The 20,334-nt window shown below is 43.3% G+C and overlaps 1 protein-coding gene across 13 annotated transcripts in view; it reads right to left on the reverse strand.

The window, feature by feature from the left end:
* Utrn (utrophin) overlaps positions 1-20,334 on the reverse strand; it is a 503,427-nt gene that overhangs the window by 382,399 nt on the left and 100,694 nt on the right. For all 13 annotated transcript variants that reach the window (XR_010063620.1, XM_008758594.4, XM_008758593.3 and 10 more), the window contains one exon: positions 7,650-7,711. Coding sequence is in view for 9 of the 13 variants with exons in the window: in XM_008758594.4 (XP_008756816.1) it covers positions 7,650-7,711 (62 nt within the window). In the remaining 4 variants the exon portion in view is untranslated. The remainder of the gene's footprint in view (positions 1-7,649; positions 7,712-20,334) is intronic.

Below are 20,334 nucleotides of genomic sequence, written 5' to 3' on the forward strand. Positions count from 1 at the left end.
GGGAGCAGATGTCATGCCTGTGGTGACAAGATAAGGAGAAGCATGTCTGATGGGCACCTATCATACATGGAGAGTGAGCATGTGCCCCAGGCTCCGTGCCAGCACAGCATGACCATGTAGGAACCAAGACTCACTGTCTGGCAGGGCTTCCTGCTTGAGACAAGTTGAAAATCTGAATTGGCCTGTGCAGCGCTGGTAATTTTCTAAAACGTTACACCAGGGAAATGAGTCTTGTCTGTCTATAGCTATGCTGCATCATAAATGAATGACAGGTAATAACCAAGTAGGGCAGGGCCACATTCAAATGAAATACAGGGTTAGTCAACAGTGAGTCTCTTAAGGAATTGTGAACTCTGTGACAAGAATGCAAGTGCACATATTAAATGAACGTGTCATTTTGAAAAATGTCATATGGGGCCAGTTAATAGTTTAATGTCATGTTCAGCCAAGACTGAAAACCCTAATTCTGTCCCCAGGATCCATATGGTCAAAGGGAAGAAGTGATACCACACATTGTCCTTCTGATTTCCATGTATACCATGTCATGTGAGCACACACACACACACACACACACACACACACACACAAATACACACACAAAATGAAACAAAACCTAATTTTTTTTTCATTAAAAAAATCAGAATTTAGGCAAGAAGAAGCAAGAAGCAAGAACACAAGCAAGAAAGGAAGGAAGGAAGGAAGGAAGCTAGCTAGCTTACAAAAGAACTACCAGAGTATCCTAAACATGGTGGTCAAGAATGTGGACAACATTTTATTGTTTATTTCTCATTGGTATTGGGGAATTAATAAGTATTGAAATATCTTTTTAAGAAGACTACACACAGTTCTAAAATTAGCTGTGGTGACATGAAATGAGCATCAGAGCCGAAGGGTAATGCATGGTTCAGCTCAAGGAAGCCTGCAGTGGCTCAGACAATATTCCCGGGGAGATGAACCATCCTGGGGGATGCTGCTCCCAGTTGCTTCGACCACACCTTCTGCAGCAACTTTGTTTCCAGATCCTATTTTTATGACTGTTAACTCCCAATTTCAAGGAGCAGAAAACAGCAGGGCACGCACATCCACGCCCCATGTTGTGTATAGGGGAACTGCACGTGAGCAGCAACTCACACCAGAATCCAGAACCAACGCTTCACTGGCCTGCCTCCTGTCCAGTGGATTTAAACTTCAAGTCTGCAATGGAAACCTATGGGAATTTGCCCTTTAATAGGAGGAAAGCAGAACTGTGCGTAACGTTCTGCATTTTCAAGTTTGCAGATTCTTCCTCTGACCGCACCGATGAAAGAGCTTCTGTAATTTGTAGGCTCACGGCTCTGCCAGATGAGCAGCTCTGAAAGCGAGCCAAAGAAAATGCAGGCTCAAAGTCAGGACACATTTCCCAACAGCTTTGCTGTCTCCCTAGAGGGAAGCCACATGCAAATCAGACTCTGAAAGCTAGAGAGTCCAAAGGACCGTGTTTTACACACCATGCAACAGTCTTAAGCAGGCTTATTTCTGTTTGGAAATGTGTAACAGAGAGCAGCGGATTCACAAATTAGTGGTTTTTCGTTAACATTACTACGCAGCTATCTTTCTGGGCAATACAAGGTAACTGACCGGGGGTGTTAAATGGATAAAAGGATAAAACACAGTTCCTTTTAGAACTGTTTCCAGGTTTGCCTGAGGTCATAAATAAATGAACAGTACACCCAGGAGCAAGAGTTTCTTCTTAACCCTTTAAGCAACCACTGTCTCCTTTCCTCTATACCTCTTCGAAATACCAGACCAGGACCCACTGCAGTATGGGTTGCCTTTCAGGACTCTGGGGCTCTGAAACTTTGTGGACTCAGGGGCCAATTAACAAGCACTTGTATCTTACAAAGATAAGAGGAAGACAACTGCTTGTGAAGATAGGCAGCATGAAGCATACAGAGTATAGACCTATAAGTGTCCTCTGCTGAGTGAATTGCTTTTAGCTTCTGTATAACCATGTGTGGTTACTAGTAAAAGACAGCTTTAGATCCGTATCATTTAATATGATCAAGCTCTTCACCCTTTATCAAGGAAACAATTCAACAACTGTGAAGGTTTAAGTCGATTTCGTTCCCTGTGAGTTAAGCAGCTGAAGGTTATGATGAAGAATTCTAGTAAGGGATGGAGAGATGGTTCAGGACTGGATGATGCTCCTCCAGAGGTCCTGAATTCAATTCCCAGTGCCCACATGGTGCCTGGGGCCTCTGGAAGAGCAGCAGGGGCTCTTGACTGCTAAGCCATGTCTCCAGTTAGTAAATACAGTAAAAATCTCAACCTAGTGTTCCTATTCTCATGAGACAACACGAGGGATTTTGCACTCATAACATTATATTATATTTATATCTATTATTTTATATAATGTATTATAATAAAATATATTATAATAATATATTATTATATCTCTTTCCAGTACAACTGTCTCTAGCTGTTTTCTGAGCATATGATTTTAGACATATTAAATATATGTCTGTGTTACTGTCACGTCTTTTTAAAGATTTATTTATTTGTTTTATGTGAGTACACTGTTGATGTGCTCAGACACACCAGAAGAGGTCATCGGATCCCATTACAGATGGTTGTGAGCCACCATGTGGTTGCTGGGAATTGAACTGAGGACCTCTGGAAGAGCAGTCAGTGCTCTTAACTACTGAGCCATCTCTCCACCCCCCACTCATTTCTTTAGTAAACCGAAAACATTCATTAGTTACTTTTTATTTTTTAGTTACTTTTTTTGTGAAAAAAATTGTGAAAAAGTTGAAAAAATACTTTGCCAGGCTGGGCATAGTGGTGTACACCTTTAATCCCAGCATTCAGGTGGCAGAGGCAGGTGGATCTTAATAAGCCTGAGGCCAGCCTGGTCTACAGAGTGAGTTCTAAAACAGGCAGAGCTACACAGAGAAACCCTGTCTCAAAAAGGTGTAGGGAAGGGAAGGACAGAGGGAAAGAGGAAGTGAAGAAAGAAAGAGAAAGGAAGGAAGGGAGGGAGGGAGAAAGAGAGAGAGAGAGAGAGAGAGAGAGAGAGAGAGAGAGAGAGAGAGAGAAGAAATTTGAAATGATGTAAGGAAAGAAGTGTGGAAGGAAAAGACTGCCCCGTGGAGCTTGGGACTCTGTGCTTTAATCAAAGTTTTATTCCTGCTCAAACATCATCACCAAGAAGCAAGTTTTAGAAGAAAGGGTTTACTCAGCTTACACTTCCACATTGCTGTTCATCACCAAAGGAAGCCAGGACTGGAACTCACTCAGGGTAGGAACTTGGAGGCAGAAGCTGATGCAGCGGCCATGGAGGGGTGCTGCTTACTAGATTGCTTCCCCTGGCTTGCTCAGCTTGCTTTCTTATAGAACCCAGGACCACCAGCCCAGAGATGGCACCACCTACAGAGGGTTGGGGCCTCCCACCTTGATCACTAATTGAGAAAACGCCTTACAGCTGGATCTCATGAAGGCATTTCCTCAAGAGAGGCTCCTTTCTCTGTGATAACTCCAGCTTGTGTCAAGTTGACACACAAAACCAGCCAGTACACCCTGGACGTGACATTCATCATGATTTGAATTGAAGCTACTTTAAAGTCCCAAAAAGATGGAATGATAAGTCCCAGCAAAATGTACCACTAGCCTGTTCTGAAGACTTTACTAACACGGTATTCACTGGAGGAACACATACAATGAATGCTATAATCAGTTCAAAGGAGAATTCAAAGAGATGCATGTCTACAGGCAGAAAAGGGAACCGAATGTGTGTGCAAAAATGCATGAGCTGCTCTATGGCAATACTTAATTTCCAGCTAATTTTTGTATCTGTATGGATGAGAATAATTTGCACCATCTACTTTCTACAATTTATCGAGCTGTAAAGTACTTTCAGATAACAAAACTGTGGAGCTAAGGATGGAACGAAGTTGACAGGGCGCTTGCCTATCTCGCATGAAGATTTAGATCCGATCCAAACCACAACACCTCACAAATGAGATCTGAGCGTACATGTGCTGAAGTTCGAGGCCATGCTCAGCTACAAAGCAAGGTTGAGGCCAGTCTGGGATACAGGAGAGCATGTCCCAAAATAATAATACTACTAATAAATAATAGTAATAATACTGATAATGATGGTGATGATAGGAAGAGAAGAAGAGGAAGAGGAGGAAGAAGAGAAGAAGGAGGAGGAAGAAGAGAAGAAGGAGGAGGAAGAAGAGGAGGAGGAAGAAGAGGGAGAGGAGGAGGAGGAGGAGGAAGAAGAGGAGGAAAAGGAGGAGGAGGAAAAGGAGAAGGAGGAGGAGAAGGAGGAAGAGGAGGAGGAGGGAGAGGAAGAGGAGGGAGAGGAAGAGGAGGGAGAGGAAGAGGAGGGAGAGGAAGAGGAGGGAGAGGAGGAGGAGGGAGAGGAGGAGGAAGAAAAGGAAGAGGAGGAGGAGAAATTAAAGTACCAAGAAATGGAAGGAAGAGTTTATCCAGATGACTGAGCCAAACAAGGTACCCACTAATACTTTCCCCCTTTTTAGAACTCTAAAAAGATTTTCTAATATACATACTAGTGACTTAGGAAAAGAAGGCATTGACCAGTGAATACAGAGAGTAAACAAATACTGGATGCATGAAGGTATTAGAATAAACAAGATGGTGTCTGACAGACACTCTAGATAGAGAGGAAGCCAGAAATGAAATGTCAAATAATCTGTCTGTTTTTAAAGCAAATTCCTAAATGGACAGAAGATACCATTTGTGTCTATGTGGTTTTCTCACATACAATTATATTTCATAGTTCACCAAAATATATACCAAAGGGCCTAAATAAAAAAGAAAAATAAGTCTATTCTCTTCAACACTCTATGTATATAGGATGGATAGATAGATAGATAGATAGATAGATAGATAGATAGATAGATAGATAGATAGATAGGATGGATGGGTAGGTGGGTGGGTGGATGAATGGATGGGTAGGTGGGTAGGTGGATGAATGGATGGAAAGACAGACAGACTAGCCTCAGGATTGCCCAATGAGGCTACTCAAAAATGGAAATGCAAGCTTTCCAACCCCAGAGAGAGTTAAACTCGAAAATCTTGTAGAATCTCGAAATCTACAAATGTGCTGTGTCCTCTCATCCCCACCTGTAGACTACAGCCAGCAGAAGGAAGAAAACAGAACATGGATGAAGTCTGTGGCCCTGCCTGAAATTCCCCTCCTTATACTCACATCCCCATCACGTCTTAGATAAATGACTTTGTGCTGGAAAGGAATCTGACAAAGGAAGTCTTCAAGGTCATCCCTCCTTTGATCTTTTCTCTTAAACAAAACAAGACTTCACAGTCTCTGTGGGAGCACAAACCAGCCCACTAAGCACTGTCCAGTAACTCTGTCTGTCCTGGAAGGAACTACCAACATCCTAGGAAAAAGAAATGGAATTAAAGCCCCCTTTGATGCTACAAAAGAACAACATGGTTCTATGAGTTAGAGAGATTTCTGCACCTTTTTATAAGTGCACATATGTGAATATCGACTTCATTAAATAAGCAGCGGTGGTCCTAGTAGAATCTGTGTTTTTTGGGTCTCTGAAACTGCCAAGACTATCACCATAACGATTTCCCTTCCATTACTCTTTCTCAGCTATTTCTATCACCCTGCACCCTCTTCCTTCTTTCCTTCATCTGTCCCTGCTCACCATTCTCAACAGCAGGGCAATAAGAATTCACCCAGGTTTAAAGGTTGCCTCACCCAAGGTGTCCCAAGACTTTGAAAAAAAACCTCTAAAAGTTAAAACGGAGGCAATGCTTTCCCCAGTAAGTGCGTGAAGCTGCCAAAAACCACATTGCTTCACTAGTTCTAGCATAGAGGGTGGCCGTGACCCCAGCAATAACCAGGCTGGATAATCCCACCCACGTGAGCTCTCAGGAGACTGCAGGGAAGGGAATTTCTCTGGCCACACACTCTCAGTCGCTAAACCTTGCTGAGAATGTGACACACGCAGAGATGGAGCTGTGAATGCTGTCAAGTCCATGCCATAGGCTCCTTGCCACTACAGAATCCAAGCATTTAAAATGTACCGAAATATACCTACCGATGCTTTAGAACAACCTGGCACCTGAGGATCAATCATGAAGCACGTCTGTCCTTCCATTACTCTCTGAATTTCCTTTTTTATATATACTCTGTGAAATACGGACGTCATGCCGCGCAGTTTTGCAGAGGATCACACACAGAGGTACACACGTACTGCTTAGTGACTTGTTCTATGGCGTCAACTTGCTTACTAATTTATTGACATTGTGTGTATTCGTGAGTGTGTGTGCAATGTGCTTGGCAGGGAAGGGAGGAAAATGAATATATGGAGGTTGGAGGAGAACTCAGTGACGTTGGTTCTATCCGTTGACCTCGTGAATCCTTCAAGACTTGAGGTGTCTTTGCACACTAAGCCAGCTTCATGGGCCACAACTCTACACTCCTCATTCGTCCATCAGTCTGTCCTCTCAGAGGCAAGATAAAACATCCTTCAACCAAAAGCTGTAAGACCTGAGAATCACTGTAGTCCGGTAATAAACTGTAAGTCTGGAGATGGGCACTTTGGTTTTGTTTTCAGGAGACAGGGTGTCCTTATCCTGCCCAGGCTGACCTCGAACCCTTGGGTCAAGTGATCCTCCTGCTGCAGCCTCCCAAGTATCATGTGCCATTGCACCTGACCTGAGAGACATGGGGCAGCTTTTAAAGTGTACCACTATTTAAAGACACATGAAATCAGCCTCACCTTCCCACAAAGACATGCCAGTGTCGGTGGCTCTGACTTTACAAGTTTTGACTACAGAACACCTTCACTTGAAAGAGCTTTCAAGAGACTGGAGTGGTTGTTCCCCACATAATAGCACTGGCGGCAAAAAAAAAAAAGGGGGGGTGGGGATTTAGCTCAGTGGTAGAGCGCTTGCCTAGCAAGCGCAAGGCCCTGGGTTCGGTCCCCAGCTCCGAAAAAACGGAAAAAAAAAAAAAAAAAAAGAGCACTGGCGGCTCTTGCAGAGGACCCAATTCAGTTCAAGCACCCAGGCTATGGTTCACAACTCTCTGTAACTCCAATTCTAGGGGACCTGATGCCCTCCTCTAACCTCTAAGGGCGTCAGAATGAAACCTATACATACATGTAGGCAATACATATAAAATAAAATAAATCAATCATTTTAAAAGGACCTAAAGGACCTTCCATACCAGTTTAAAGACAAACAAAGAAACCTTTCTTCTTCAGCTTTCTATCTTAGAGTCAATCAACCCAAAGACTGTTCCCAGATTAAGAGTTGAAGAGGGAAAAAAATACATCCTACCTACTATAACTATTGCACATTTAAAACCAATATGAAACCTCTCATTTTACCATGCCCCCCCCCCCAATTCTGAGCATAGTGGTGCTTATGTTCCAGTGGTTACAGATGCTGATTAAGAGCAGACCAGTGAAGGACAGAGAGGATGGATAATGGTATTCGTCACACTCAGAGGAGGAAAAGCCTATCACTGTTGCACAGGGCAGAAAGAGTGCCTGAGGTTTCATGGTTAACCATGCTAAAGGAACTGGTCATCTTTTTTAGCTACGCAGACACAAGTCAGAAGGAGGCACTGACCACAGAGTAAAATCCACCAGCATCTCAGATACCTTTGAAAATCGAGCGTTTATCCATTTGGTAAAGGTTTTCTTCTGTACATCGTTGTGTTCATCTGCAGGAGAGAAAGAAAAGACAAGAGCGTGATAAATACAACCATCTCCTTCCTTGGCAGCTTGAGATAGACATCTATACAACATGAGGCAAGAAACACACAGCTATGAAGGAAACCATTGATGGAGCCCTCCAACTTCTACAACAGAGAGAGACTCAGTCACCTCACCCAAGAGTCCTGGGTGTCACTCCCAGTTCTGAAATCCAAGTTTGAGCGCTACCATCCGGACCTTCACAACTGCACATGTCACCTTGTCAGCTGCATTTTAAGTATACTACAAGCATGATAAACATGTGTGATCGTTTTCATTTTCAGTGTGACAGAATCTAGGATCATCTGGGAAGCATGAGTGCACGAGGGAGTAGATAGAACTGGTTGGGCTTGGGAATGTGTGTGGTGAACTGTCTTGACTGTGCTAGTTAAGATGGGAAGACCAGCACCTCAGGTGAATGGCATCATCCAGTTTAGAATCCTAGACTGTAGAAAGCTGGAGACAGCGAGCTGAACAGTAGGGATTTGTGAATTAATTCTCCCTTTGCTCTTGACTGTGAATCTGTGCAACTGCTTAAGGCTTCTACCTGAATCCCCACAACAATGGATCATAACCTGGAATTGTAAGCAGATAGATCCCTTTAGGTAATGAAGCAGGGCCAACATGTCCCGCCAAAAAGTTACTCAATATTCACTTAAAAAATTCATAACTACTCCTTCTTCACACAAATCTTACCCCTTCTAGAACAAAAAGGGGTATAAGATTCTTGGTCAGTTATCTGACACATTTTCTTGACCAAAGGGGAAAAAAAAGGAGCAACATAGAGTCAAAATGGTTTTAAACTTTAAATACATTTTAATATTTAATTTATCATGTTGAGGGCTGGAGAGATGGCTCAGTGGTTAAGAGCACTGACTGCTCTTCCAAAGGTCCTGAGTTCAAATCCCAGCAACCACATGGTGGCTCACAACCATGTAATGAGATCTGATGCCCTCTTCTGGTGTGTCTGAACAGCTACAGTGTACTTATATATAATAAATAAATAAATCTTTTTAAAAAATTTATCATGTTGAATTACTGTCTACGTGTATCTATGTGTGGGTATGTGCATGTGAGTGCAAATGCCCACAGAGTCCTGAAGAGGGCATCAGATCCTCTTAAGTCAGAGTTACAAGAGGTTATAACCACCATGTAGGCACTAGAAACTGAACTCCAGCCTTCTGAGGAACAGTTATGTGTTCTTACCCACTCCAGCCCCACCCCCAAGACAAACATTTTTACAAGCATATTAACCAGAAGAATTAAAAAACATTATCAACTCCAATGTGATTACGAATTCATTGGGCAAGGCACAAGTATCGTCAAACAGCTAAAGAAGCTCAAATGTCTTGAAAACGAGCCAAGTGAGATTAAGTGTATAAGGAGATCACATGGTACTACAGCGCCAGCAGCAAAACCAGCACGCATTACAGACAAATAGATCACATTCCGAGCCACTTCTTATGTGATTCTGAGTTAAGTATCACAGTGTCATTTACCCTCAAAGTCCTTGTCTGCAAGACAGAAATAAATGCTAACTATAATGTAAGGTGCTATGCTGATAAGTAAAACTTTTCTGCTGATAAGTAAAAGTTTGGTGTGGTGAATGAGAATGGCTCATATTCCCATAGGCTCGTATATTTGAATACTTGGTCTCTAGTTGGTGGAACAGTTTGAGAAGGATTAAGAGGTGTGGCCTTGTTAGAGGAGGCATGTAACCAGGGGCCAGATTTGAGCTTGTGAGTCAGATATACGCCCTCAGCTACCACTCTAGTAATCATTGCTGCTGTCTGATCCCATATTCCCTATCAGGATGACCCTGGACTATAACCCTCTAATACTATGAACCTCAAATGCTTTCTTTTATAGGTTGCATGGGTCCTGGAGCTTTGTCAAAGCAGTAGAAAAGTAACTAAGACACCAGGTAGTTAGTTTATGGTTGTAAAAACAATGGCATCAACCATGAACGAACATGAAAACAACAGTCCAGTTTTACCACTTCCCGTTACGTAATTCGAGCACTCTCCAATTTTCTACTAAAACTAACAAACGTCATTGTTGGTTGAACACCTAAGAAGTGACGTGTAAGCTACCCGTGAGCAGTTCTGAAAGCAGTCTATATTCCAGATAGTCTAGGAAGCTGTGGGTCCATCTACGTGCCTCAACCTATTGCCTACGTGCATACTCCAGGCAACATCATAACAGGAAGAGACCTGTGTGTTCTGGCCATCCTGCACACACCACAAAGGGACCACCTTTATGTGGTAATGAGGACCCTCTTGCTAGTAAGTAAGCCTGTATCCGGTACTATAGTTTGGGAAAGAAGATTCCCCTCAAAGGACCATGTATTAAAAGGCTTCTTTCCCTTTGGATACATTCGAAAAAGTGGAAGCTTCAACAGGGAAACCTTGCTGTAAGTACTTAAGTCACTGGGGGAATGTCTTGAAGGGGATAAGCGGTCCCCTGCTTATCTTATTCCCTTGGTTCTCCACCCATTTTCTCTCCCACCTATCCCTGGCTATTGCCACATGGTACAGAAACTAAAGGTCTACTTAGTCATGGACTCTGATCTTCAGAGCTATGAGCCAACATAAACCTTTTCTCCTATAAGTCAACTATCTGTTCAGTTGATATTTTTTGTCAATTTGACACAAGCTACAGTTGTCTGGGAAGAGGAACCTCAGCTGAGAAAACGTCTCCATCAGATTAATCTATAGGCAAGTCAATAAGGCATTTTCTTGATTAATAATCATTGTGGGAAGGCTCAGACCATTGTAGATAGTACCAGACCAGGCAGGTAGTTATGAAATATATAAGAAAACACACCGAACAAGCCAATAAGCAGCATTCCTCCATGGTTTCTCCTTTAGTTCCTGCTTCCAGGTTCCTACCTTGAGTTCCTGCCTTGGCTTCCCTCAGTAGACTATGACTCAGAATATGTAAGCCAAATAAATTTCTTTCTTCTCAAGTTGCTTTTTGTTCATAGTATCTTTAACTTTATCTTAATTATTTCATTATTCCTACAGATAACTGGCTAACACATCAAGTCTATGATAAAGTTGTGTTCTAGTAGTATATGGATTGAATGATTTGAATGAGAATGGTCTACGTAGGGTCATATGTTTGAATACGTGGCCAACAGCTGGTAGAACTGTTGGAGAAGGACTCAGAGGTGTATGTAGCCTTGCTAAAGGAGGTATGTCACTAGGGGGTGATCTTTTGTCAAAAGCTCATGCCATTCTCAGGTAGCTCTTTCTGCTTCCAGTCAGTCGATGGGAACGTTAGCTCTGAGCTACTGCTCCAGCACCATGCTTGCCTGCCGCCACGGTTCCAGCCATGATAATCACGGATTCTAACCCTCTGAAACTGTGAGCCCCGAATTAATGCCTTCTTTTATAAGTTGCTTCAGTCACAGTCTTTTTGCCACAGCCAATAGAAAAGTAACGAAGACAGAAGGAGAATTTATAACCGAAAGGCTGTTCTTGTAATAAATATAACGGCTCTAGAAAGAGAGGGTGAGCTTGCAGATCCATAAAGGAAATTGGAGAGCAACCCTAAGGCACAAGGGGAACGACAGTATAAAAAGACCCTAAGGCACAAGGGGAACGACAGTATAAAAAGACACTAAGAAGATTCTTGATGCTAACAGTGCTGAAAGGTGACCTGCATCCCAGGAAGGACAATGAAGACTGTCACCAGCCCCTATTCCAGCTTTATGCATTATCTGATCGATGCCACAAAGTCATTAATCAAGGAGACTTGCTTGCACACACAGAATGCCCCGGCCTTCACCATCAAACCCCAGAAGGACAGAACTGATTACAGCCAGAGCACAAGGCTATACTGGGTACATCTACCTATAAACGGTCACTACACCAGCCTTGCTGAAAGGAATTTAATTTTAAACATCTGTGTTTGGGACACAACACAATAACATGTCCCAGGACTCTAACGGAGGTTTGCTTTTGTAAATTGTGCTGTATCCGTCATCATTTAATCCTATGAATAAGAAAGCTCCTAAGTAAATATTCTCTCACTTTCATAATGTTCACACGACTTAAGAATACTTGACAGCCAGGCAGTGGTGGCATGTATCCTTAGTCCCAGCACTCAAGGAGCAAAGGCAGGTGGGTCTGAGTGCAAGGATATCCCCTGGTCTACAGAGTGAATTCCGGGACAGCTACACAGATAAACCCTGAACCAAAACCAAACCAAACCAAACAAACAAACAAAAAACAAAAAAGGAATCTTGACAATAAAAATAAGGAAAGTGGAAAATACTCACAGAAATGTAACAATATTTTATTATTCAAATATTTCAACTTTCATGAACATATTAAGTCTAGACATAGAGCCCAGTGGTCACAAACATGCACAGAGACAAAGCTCTGGGTCTGATTCCCAGAAGGGTGGGGAGCTGGGGAGTAATTAAAGCATCTAATAGAGCACAGATTTTCCTCTGTAGGTTGGCCAAAGAAGGGAGTACCTACCACTTTACCTCTCTACGTCATCAGCTGTAGAAAAACAAATTTTTAAAATAAGGTCCCATATAAAGAGATGTTCATAAGAATGAAGCTATGTTTCCTCTAACATAGCCTAGAACTTTTTACTCAAATCAACGCCTACCTGATATGAAATAAAGTATATGGCCATAAAAGGTAACATCCAGCTGTTGGAAAATACTCCAAAATGTGCGGACATTCTTTTGTATTTACTTTCCTGACACAACTGGAAGTAGAGGAAAGATGTGTATGCGTCTATAGCTTGCCTGCTCCGCTGCCCATTCTCCTCTCTTCTCCTCTCCAACTCCATGATTGCAAAGATGCAGTTAATGAACACCATATAGCCTGAGGCTTTTCAATCATGGAAAATATAAAACATGTGGAATAGGGAGGGAAGGCCCTTCCAGAGAACACGAGATGGGTTCCCAGCACCTGGGCTGGACAGCTCAAAACTGTCTCCAGTTCAAAGGGACCTTGGACACTTGTATTCATGTACACACACACACACACACACGAAATTAAAAATAAAGTGCTTTTTAAAGGAAAAAGAATGAGGAGCCGTTGCTAATATAGTTAATGCCCTCCATGTCACAATGGTAAATAATCCTGGCTCAAATTCCTCATCAGTAACTCAGGAAACAACTGAAAAACCTGTCATGGTGTTATCATCTATCCTTCATCATCCTAGAAAATTACACAGAGCTTGAAGAGCCTCGCTGGGGATGCTGTAGAGTCACTGCCTAGCATTCCTGGGATCCAGGACCGACCGCAGCTCCACGGAAAAGGATCAGGGAGCTTCAGTAGTCTCGAGCTAAGTCTGGGAAGACTCCTCACAGGTAAAGGTGCTTATCGCCAAGCACGGGGATCCGCTCTGGTTCCTTGGAACTACACGGGGGAAGGAGAAAACAGAGCCATGAAAATTACCTTCTGCTCCCTGTATACACACATGGCACATGTGCACACCCACACATTCACACAATAAATAAATGCAAACAGAAGGAAAAACGGGGCGGGAGAGATGGTTCAGCAACTAAGAGCGCTTTCTGCTCTTCCAGAACACCTAGGTTCAGTTCCCAGCATGCACTTGGGGCAGTTCATGGCCACCTGTAACTCCAGCTTCAAAGCATCCACCAACAGCTTTTGACCTTCATAGACCCCTGCATATACATGGCACATGGGTGTGTGTGCACAGACACACACACACACACACACACACACTAAACCTTAGAAAAGAAATGAACGGTTTGTATTACAATTCTCATTATCAAACAGGCCAATTGATTGGTTTAACCTCTGACAAGAAACTGTAGAAACACACAATATAATCCCTCATCTACTTAAGCCGATCGCATTCTGACGGAGGTAGTAAGAACCACCCACTCAGCTGGTCCACCTCTTCAACGTGTACGCTGTCGGGGTCCCGAACTTATAAACCAACACTTTCATTAGACAGGAATTTTAAAATTCCCTTCTGAGACCCTGCGCTGTCTTTGCAAATCGTATCATCAGTGACCTTTCTCCATTAGGGAAAAAAAGCACGGGGCTGAATTAGGAGAAGAAAAAATGTGTTAAACCCCTTAAGGCTGCTTTTCCAAATTCTTCTAAATATTTTTGCTCTTCTTAAATTCTCCTTGCGTGCTCATACAAATCCAAGGGCCAGCGATGCTGCCTGGGCTAGAATTTGATTGCTGTAATCTGTGAAACAAGAAATACCAAGGAGGCCAGTAAAGATTTGGAGGTATAAAATGGCTTCAGTTCTCTATAGTGGAATAAATAGCTTTTAATAGAACTTTGCAATGAGGAGCTAGGGTCAGTAGGTAAAGTGCTGGGCATAAAAGAATACAGACCCAAGTTCAGATCCTCAGAATACTTGTGAAGGCGTGGTGACATACGCCTGTAATCCCCGTTGTGGGGAAGCAGAGATGGGATTCCAGGGGCTTGCAAGCCAGACAGTCTAACTTAGTGGTTCTCAAACTGGGGGCTGCGATCCCTCTGTGGGTTGAATGACCTTTTCACAGAGGTGACCTAAGACCATCATGCAGAGCAGAGATCTACATTATGATTCCTAACAGTAGCAAATTACAAGTAGCAACAGAAATAATTTTATGGTTGGGGGGGTGGATCACCACAACATGAGGAACTATATGAAAGAGTTGCGACTTCAGAAGGTTGGGAATCACGGAACTAACTGAATCAGGTAAATTCTGGATTCCGTGAAAGACTCTAGCTTCCCAAAAAATAGAGAGTGGTTGAAGAAGACACTCACCATTGGCTCTGGCATCACAAACATGTGCACGCTATAAGAATAAATGAAACACACACACACACACACACACACACACACACACACACACACACACCTCTGTTTATAAACAGACAGACAGACAGACAGATAAGCCATGATGAAAACCATTAACATTAAAAGGAAACAGCATCCTCCTAACATATTTTTGAAGCAATTTAATTGTGACCAACTGGCTGGCCCTAACGCGAGTTCCACAAAATTCAAGCGTTCAGAAAAGAAATGTCTGGCCTGGATGAACTCAGATGGGCTTTATTAATTGAAGCCTCTTTCACAGATTTAACACCTCCTCGAAAGTGAGGATGGTTAGAGAAGCAACAATAACACTCAGTCTACAATCCACTTCCTTGTGCTCTGGGCTCTCCCCATGAGTGACCCTTAATGCACCTTGATGAAGACACATACATGCCTGCTACACTCATGTCTTCTGTGCTCTCTAAATAAGACCAAATCATTCATTCAAAGACGATGCACTAAAATATCATACAGAAACAGTATCATCTAATAATTTGTAACAATGAATACAAACCAACAGGAGACAGACTCCCCCAGTCAGAGTGCTTTAAGGCTGAGCATACTCTCAAAGAACCAAAAGGGAAAAGGAAAAACACCTCGACGTTAAAAGGGTTAACCTTCAGAATGATCAATTACTGAAATGCTGGAGTTTGTTGAGTAGAATCTAGTCAGGGCAAAGAGAAACATAAAACTGCACTTACCCTGTTTTACTTTCTGGAGCTACCGAAGCTTAACTTGAAAGAATGTGTAAGATTTATAGGGACCTGACACTGCCTTAAATCTTCTCTCTAGAGGTGCATTTTTGGGAAGAAATAAATGCTTAAAGCCTTAAGTCTTGTGGGTAGGGATTCAGCTTACAGGTAGAGGGCTCGCCTAGAATGTGCACAGCCCTAGGGACAGTCTCTGATGATGGAGGAGAAAGTTTGCCACTTGGGAAACATCACGCACCGTACACGTGTTGCAAACATATCAGTACAAAGGACTCCCGTGGCAGGCGCAGCTCGCCTACGTTTACAAATGCTTCCCTTCAGATTTTTGTGAATCTTTTTTTAATCGATTGTGATAGCACAGAGTGAAAGAAGGTTACTCAGGGAGAGTGACAGTGGGGTCACTGTCTTTTTTTTTTTTTAATGACTGACAAAAGATTAACTTAATTCATGAAGTAAAATTCCTATGCAATTGGATCCCTTGTGTTACCGTTATTCTTACTAACTAGAAAATCTCAAGACAGAGATTAAGAGGTATGGAAACTCTGAGAATGGAAGTTTTGAAGACTTAACCTAGACAACACCCCAGTGATCTACTGTCGGCCTTTGTGTGAGTTCTGATTGTCAACGACAGAAATAGAGCTTTACAAGACTCAGTCATCATAGATCAATCTCATCTCAATTCATTTATTCTATTAGTTTCCCTATATTGTAAGGATTTGTTTAAATCTGTCACAAATTTATAAAATGTCACAGTAAATTTTTTTCAAAAATCCCGTAATTCTCACAAAAGCTTGGAGGCTCCATCTTGGCTGTCCAAGCCTGTAATTCTATCACTAGGAAGGAAAATGTACAACAAGGGTAATCTTAAGGTCAGACTGGACCGCCTAAGGAGGCTCTATCTAAAAATACACAAATAGTTCCCATCTTGAAATATATTAATAAAATATATTCTGTCTGAAACAGGGTTTCTCTTTGTAACAGCCCTGGCTGACCCAGAACTCATTTTGTGGACCACACCAGCCTTAAACTTACAGAGATCCACCTGCCTCTACCTCCAAGTGCTGGGACTAAAAGTGTATCTGACCAAAGAAAAAAAATTAATTTTTTTAAAAAAGAATACTGTCAAGAGCAAAACTCTCATTCCATTTGTAATAGCAAGATTTCTCCATATAGCTGACATACAAAACATTTTTCATCTTTGTTTTACATTTATCATGTGTGTATGTGTGTGAGTATGTGTATGTGTATGTGTGAGTGTGTGTGTGTGTGAGTGTGTGGGTGTGTGTGTGGGGGTGTGTGTGAGTGTGTATGTGTATGTACGCGTGTATGTGTGGGTGTGTGTGTGAGTGTGTGTGTGTGTGTGTGTGTGTGTGTGTGTGTATCAATGCACACATGCACTACAGACATGGAAAGATCAGAGCACGACTTGCTAGAGCAGGTTCTCCTTGCCCATCATGGAGGTCCCTGGGATTGACAGGATGGTGGGTGGACGGGTGGGAAGGTGGGTAGGTGGATGGAAGGATAGGTGGGTAGGGGGGTAGGTGGGTGGGTGGGTAGGTGGATAGGTGGATGGGTAGGTAGATGGGTGGGTAGGTGGATGGATGGGTAGGTAGATGGGTGGGAAGGTGGGTAGGGGGTAGGTAGGGGGGTAGGTAGGTGGGTAGGGGGGTAGGTAGGTGGGTAGGGGGGTAGGTAGGTGGATGGGTAGGTGGATGGGTGGGTAGGTAGGTGGGGGGGTAGGTAGGTGGGGGGTAGGTGGATGGGTGGGTAGGTGGATGGGAGGATAGGTGGGTAGGGGGGTGGGGGGGTAGGTAGGTGGATGGGTAGGTAGATGGGTGGGTAAGTGGATGGGTGGGTGAGTGGGTAGGTGGGTAGGTGGATAGGTAGGTAGATGAGTGGGTAGGTGGATGGGTAGGTAGGTGAATGGGTAGGTGAATGGGTGGGTAGGTGGATGGGTAGGTAGGTGAATGGGTAGGTGAATGGGTGGGTAGGTGGGTGGGTAGGTAGGTGGGTAGAGGGGTAGGTAGGTGGGTAGGGGGTAGGTAGGTGGATGGGTAGGTAGGGGGTGGGTAGGGGGGTAGGTAGGTGGGTAGGGGGTAGGTGGGGGGGGTAGGTAGATGGATGGGTAGGTGGATGGGTGGGTAGGTGGATGGGTGGGTAGGTGGATGGGTGGGTAGGTAGATGGGTAGGTAGGTGGGTGGGTAGGTGGTTAGGCATATAGGTGGGTGGGTGGATAGATGCACAGATGGATGGTGGGTGGCTCAGTGGATGAGTGGACAGGTGGGTAAATGGGTGGGTAGGTAGAGGGTGGATGGATGGATGAGAGGATGGGTGGGTAGGGAGATGAGGGGATGAGTAGGTGGATGGGTGGGTGGATATGTGGATGAATGGTGGCTGGGTACAAAGCCTTATCCAGGATGTAACTGTGAATTCTGCTTATACTAAGTGCCTGGCAGCAGTGAACCCCAGCGTGAGCTGGGAGTGCTGGGAGGTACGCTGTTCTTCCAGAAATGGGACAGGTGACAATGGAAGGCAGAATAAGTGAAGGAAAGCACCTAAAAGGCAGCCTTGGGTTCATGGCCACAGAGGCCCGAAAGACTTCAGGGTGTCTCAGTGGTTCCCATCTGGGATCAACTGCTGAACGGTGAATATACTCCCTAGACATCCCACGCTTTCAGTTAAATGGAAAACAATCTCTTCAGTCTAGATGCTAAATCCATAAGGGTCCTGTCAGCCATTATTAGCTGGAGGAGTTTTAGCTATGTGATGCCAGTTACATCATGAGCCCAAATCCTCTTGCCAAAATTGTGCTGCCTAGAGAAATGTCTTACCGGTAAGTTAGAACTTCTGTTTTGGTTTGGGGTTTTTTGGAGACGTTAGAGACTTAACATAGGATCTCGTACAGTCAAGGCAATAAGCTGAACCCTCAGCCCTGCTTGTTTTTGCTTTCTTTCTTTCTCTTTTTTTAATTTGCTTTTAGTGCATTGCTGTTTTGCCGGCTTGTATTTCTGTGTGAGGGTGCCGGGTCCCCAGAATTGGAGTTATAGCCAGCTGTGAGCTGACATGAGGGTTCTGGGAATTGAACCTGGGTCCTTTGGAAAAGTGGCCAGTGTGGTCTGAACCACTGAGCCATCTCTCCACCCACCCACCCACCCCAGACCTGTTTCTTATCCTGCTTTTTTGAAACAGTGTCTCACAAGTTACTCAGGCTGGTCTTGGATTTACAGTAAACTCTAGGCCATGATTCTCCAGCCTCAGCTGCAGAAGTAGCAGGAACTGTAAGCCTCCAGGCCCACCTTAACGTAAACACTTTTAAAATCTCTACTAACCACACTTTAAAAAAGTAGAGTTCATTTCAGTATACGCGTTATTTCCACGTTCATTTTTTTTTATTTAGCCCACGACATCTAAAATGCTACTTCAGCACGCACTCAGAAGTTTTACATTGCACTGCCATCTAACACCCTCTCTCACATTAAGACTCTGTAGTCCAGTGTGCATTTTATTTCCAGCACCGCCTGAATCTGGGCCAGCTATACTGCAGGTGCCCAGCAGCCAACGCTGTGGAAGGTCAGCTCAGCTGTAGAATATCTTGGCATTTACTATATCTAAAGCCTTAGTGCCCTTCAGAAGGACAGAGAGAAATGGCTTATCTCTCCTGCTAACTGGCTGCCTGACAGCTAAAGAGTCCAGTGCTGATATTGACTGTTTTGTGAATGCCAATGTCCCTGGCAACATTTTATCTAAAACTTACCTCCATTCAAACATGAGAGGATGGACGGATAACTCTGATACCTCATTGTCAGGCACTTGGAGCGAATATTGTCAACCAAAAGTAACAGAAAATTTAACGGTATGAATGATTATTTTGGCTTAGGTCCTTTTATAGAACTTCTATAGAAATGAATAAACAAAAGAAACTTTGCAGTGGCTGGTGACAGTCTCATCTCCTACTCAGTAAGCTGTATACCTATTTTGTAGAAAACACTATACAAAAAAATGACATGTACTGAGTATCTTAGTTACTGTCCTATTGCTGTAGAGAGACACCATGACCAAAGCATCTCTTATAAAGAAAGCAGTTCACTGGGGGCTTGCATTTAGCTCCAGAGGATTAATTAATAATCATTATGACTGGGAATGTAGTGGCACACAGGCAGGCATCCTGATCCACGGACAGAGAGAAAGATACTGGGCCTGACGTGAGCTTTAGAAACTCAACCCTAACTCTAACCTACTCCAAGAAGGCCACACCTCCTCATCCTTCCCAAACAGTTCCACTAAGTGGCAATCAATCACTCACCCAAGCACTTGAGGCTATGGGAACTGTTTTCATTCAAATTACTGTACCAAGGAAGGGTCCCCTGCAAAAGTCAAAAGGACCATTAGAAAGCAAACGAACCCTACTCTACTCTGTTTTATGGTGAAGCTTATCTATTTGTGAAAAGGAAACTCCCAAGATTAAACTGCTTGTATCTGTGCCTGGTTTTCCAGTGGGCACTGTACTTCAGTCTGTTGAGGTAACCAGGTATAAAACAACTGCAGTTGATTCAGCAGAGAAACACTGAGCGAGAGGCGGTCAAAACCACACAGTTTACAACTTCTGCAAAACAGAAAGACAAAACAAACAAACACAAAAAAAAAAGCACCCAAGTACTAACGGACAAAATGACAGTTACGAAGATTCAAAGAGTAAAAAATAATAATGACGATGATGTACAAGAAATACCAGGAACAAATGGTGGCCAGCCCTTAGACTTCCTCAATGGTGCAAGACTTTAGCACTCTCCGAAAACCAACACAAACCTGCGGGGACGGTGGGGCATGTCTGTCGCGTGCTCCTATGCTTTAATGGCATGTCACCTGCTGCAAATATGTTTAAATTTTTAAAGGTTGTTTATGGTTTTTTTTTTTTTTTGATTTTTCTATTTGAAGGTTTTTACGTTGGGTCATAATTTAAAACCAAAGTAGAACACCATAAATATGAAGAGGGGTTGGCAAGATGGCGTGCAGGGTAAAGCCGCTTTGTTGGCAAGCCTGATGACCTGAGGTTAATCCCTGGA

Source organism: Rattus norvegicus, chromosome 1 (genome assembly GCF_036323735.1).
Source record: "Rattus norvegicus strain BN/NHsdMcwi chromosome 1, GRCr8, whole genome shotgun sequence".
Classification (NCBI taxonomy): domain Eukaryota; kingdom Metazoa; phylum Chordata; class Mammalia; order Rodentia; family Muridae; genus Rattus; species Rattus norvegicus.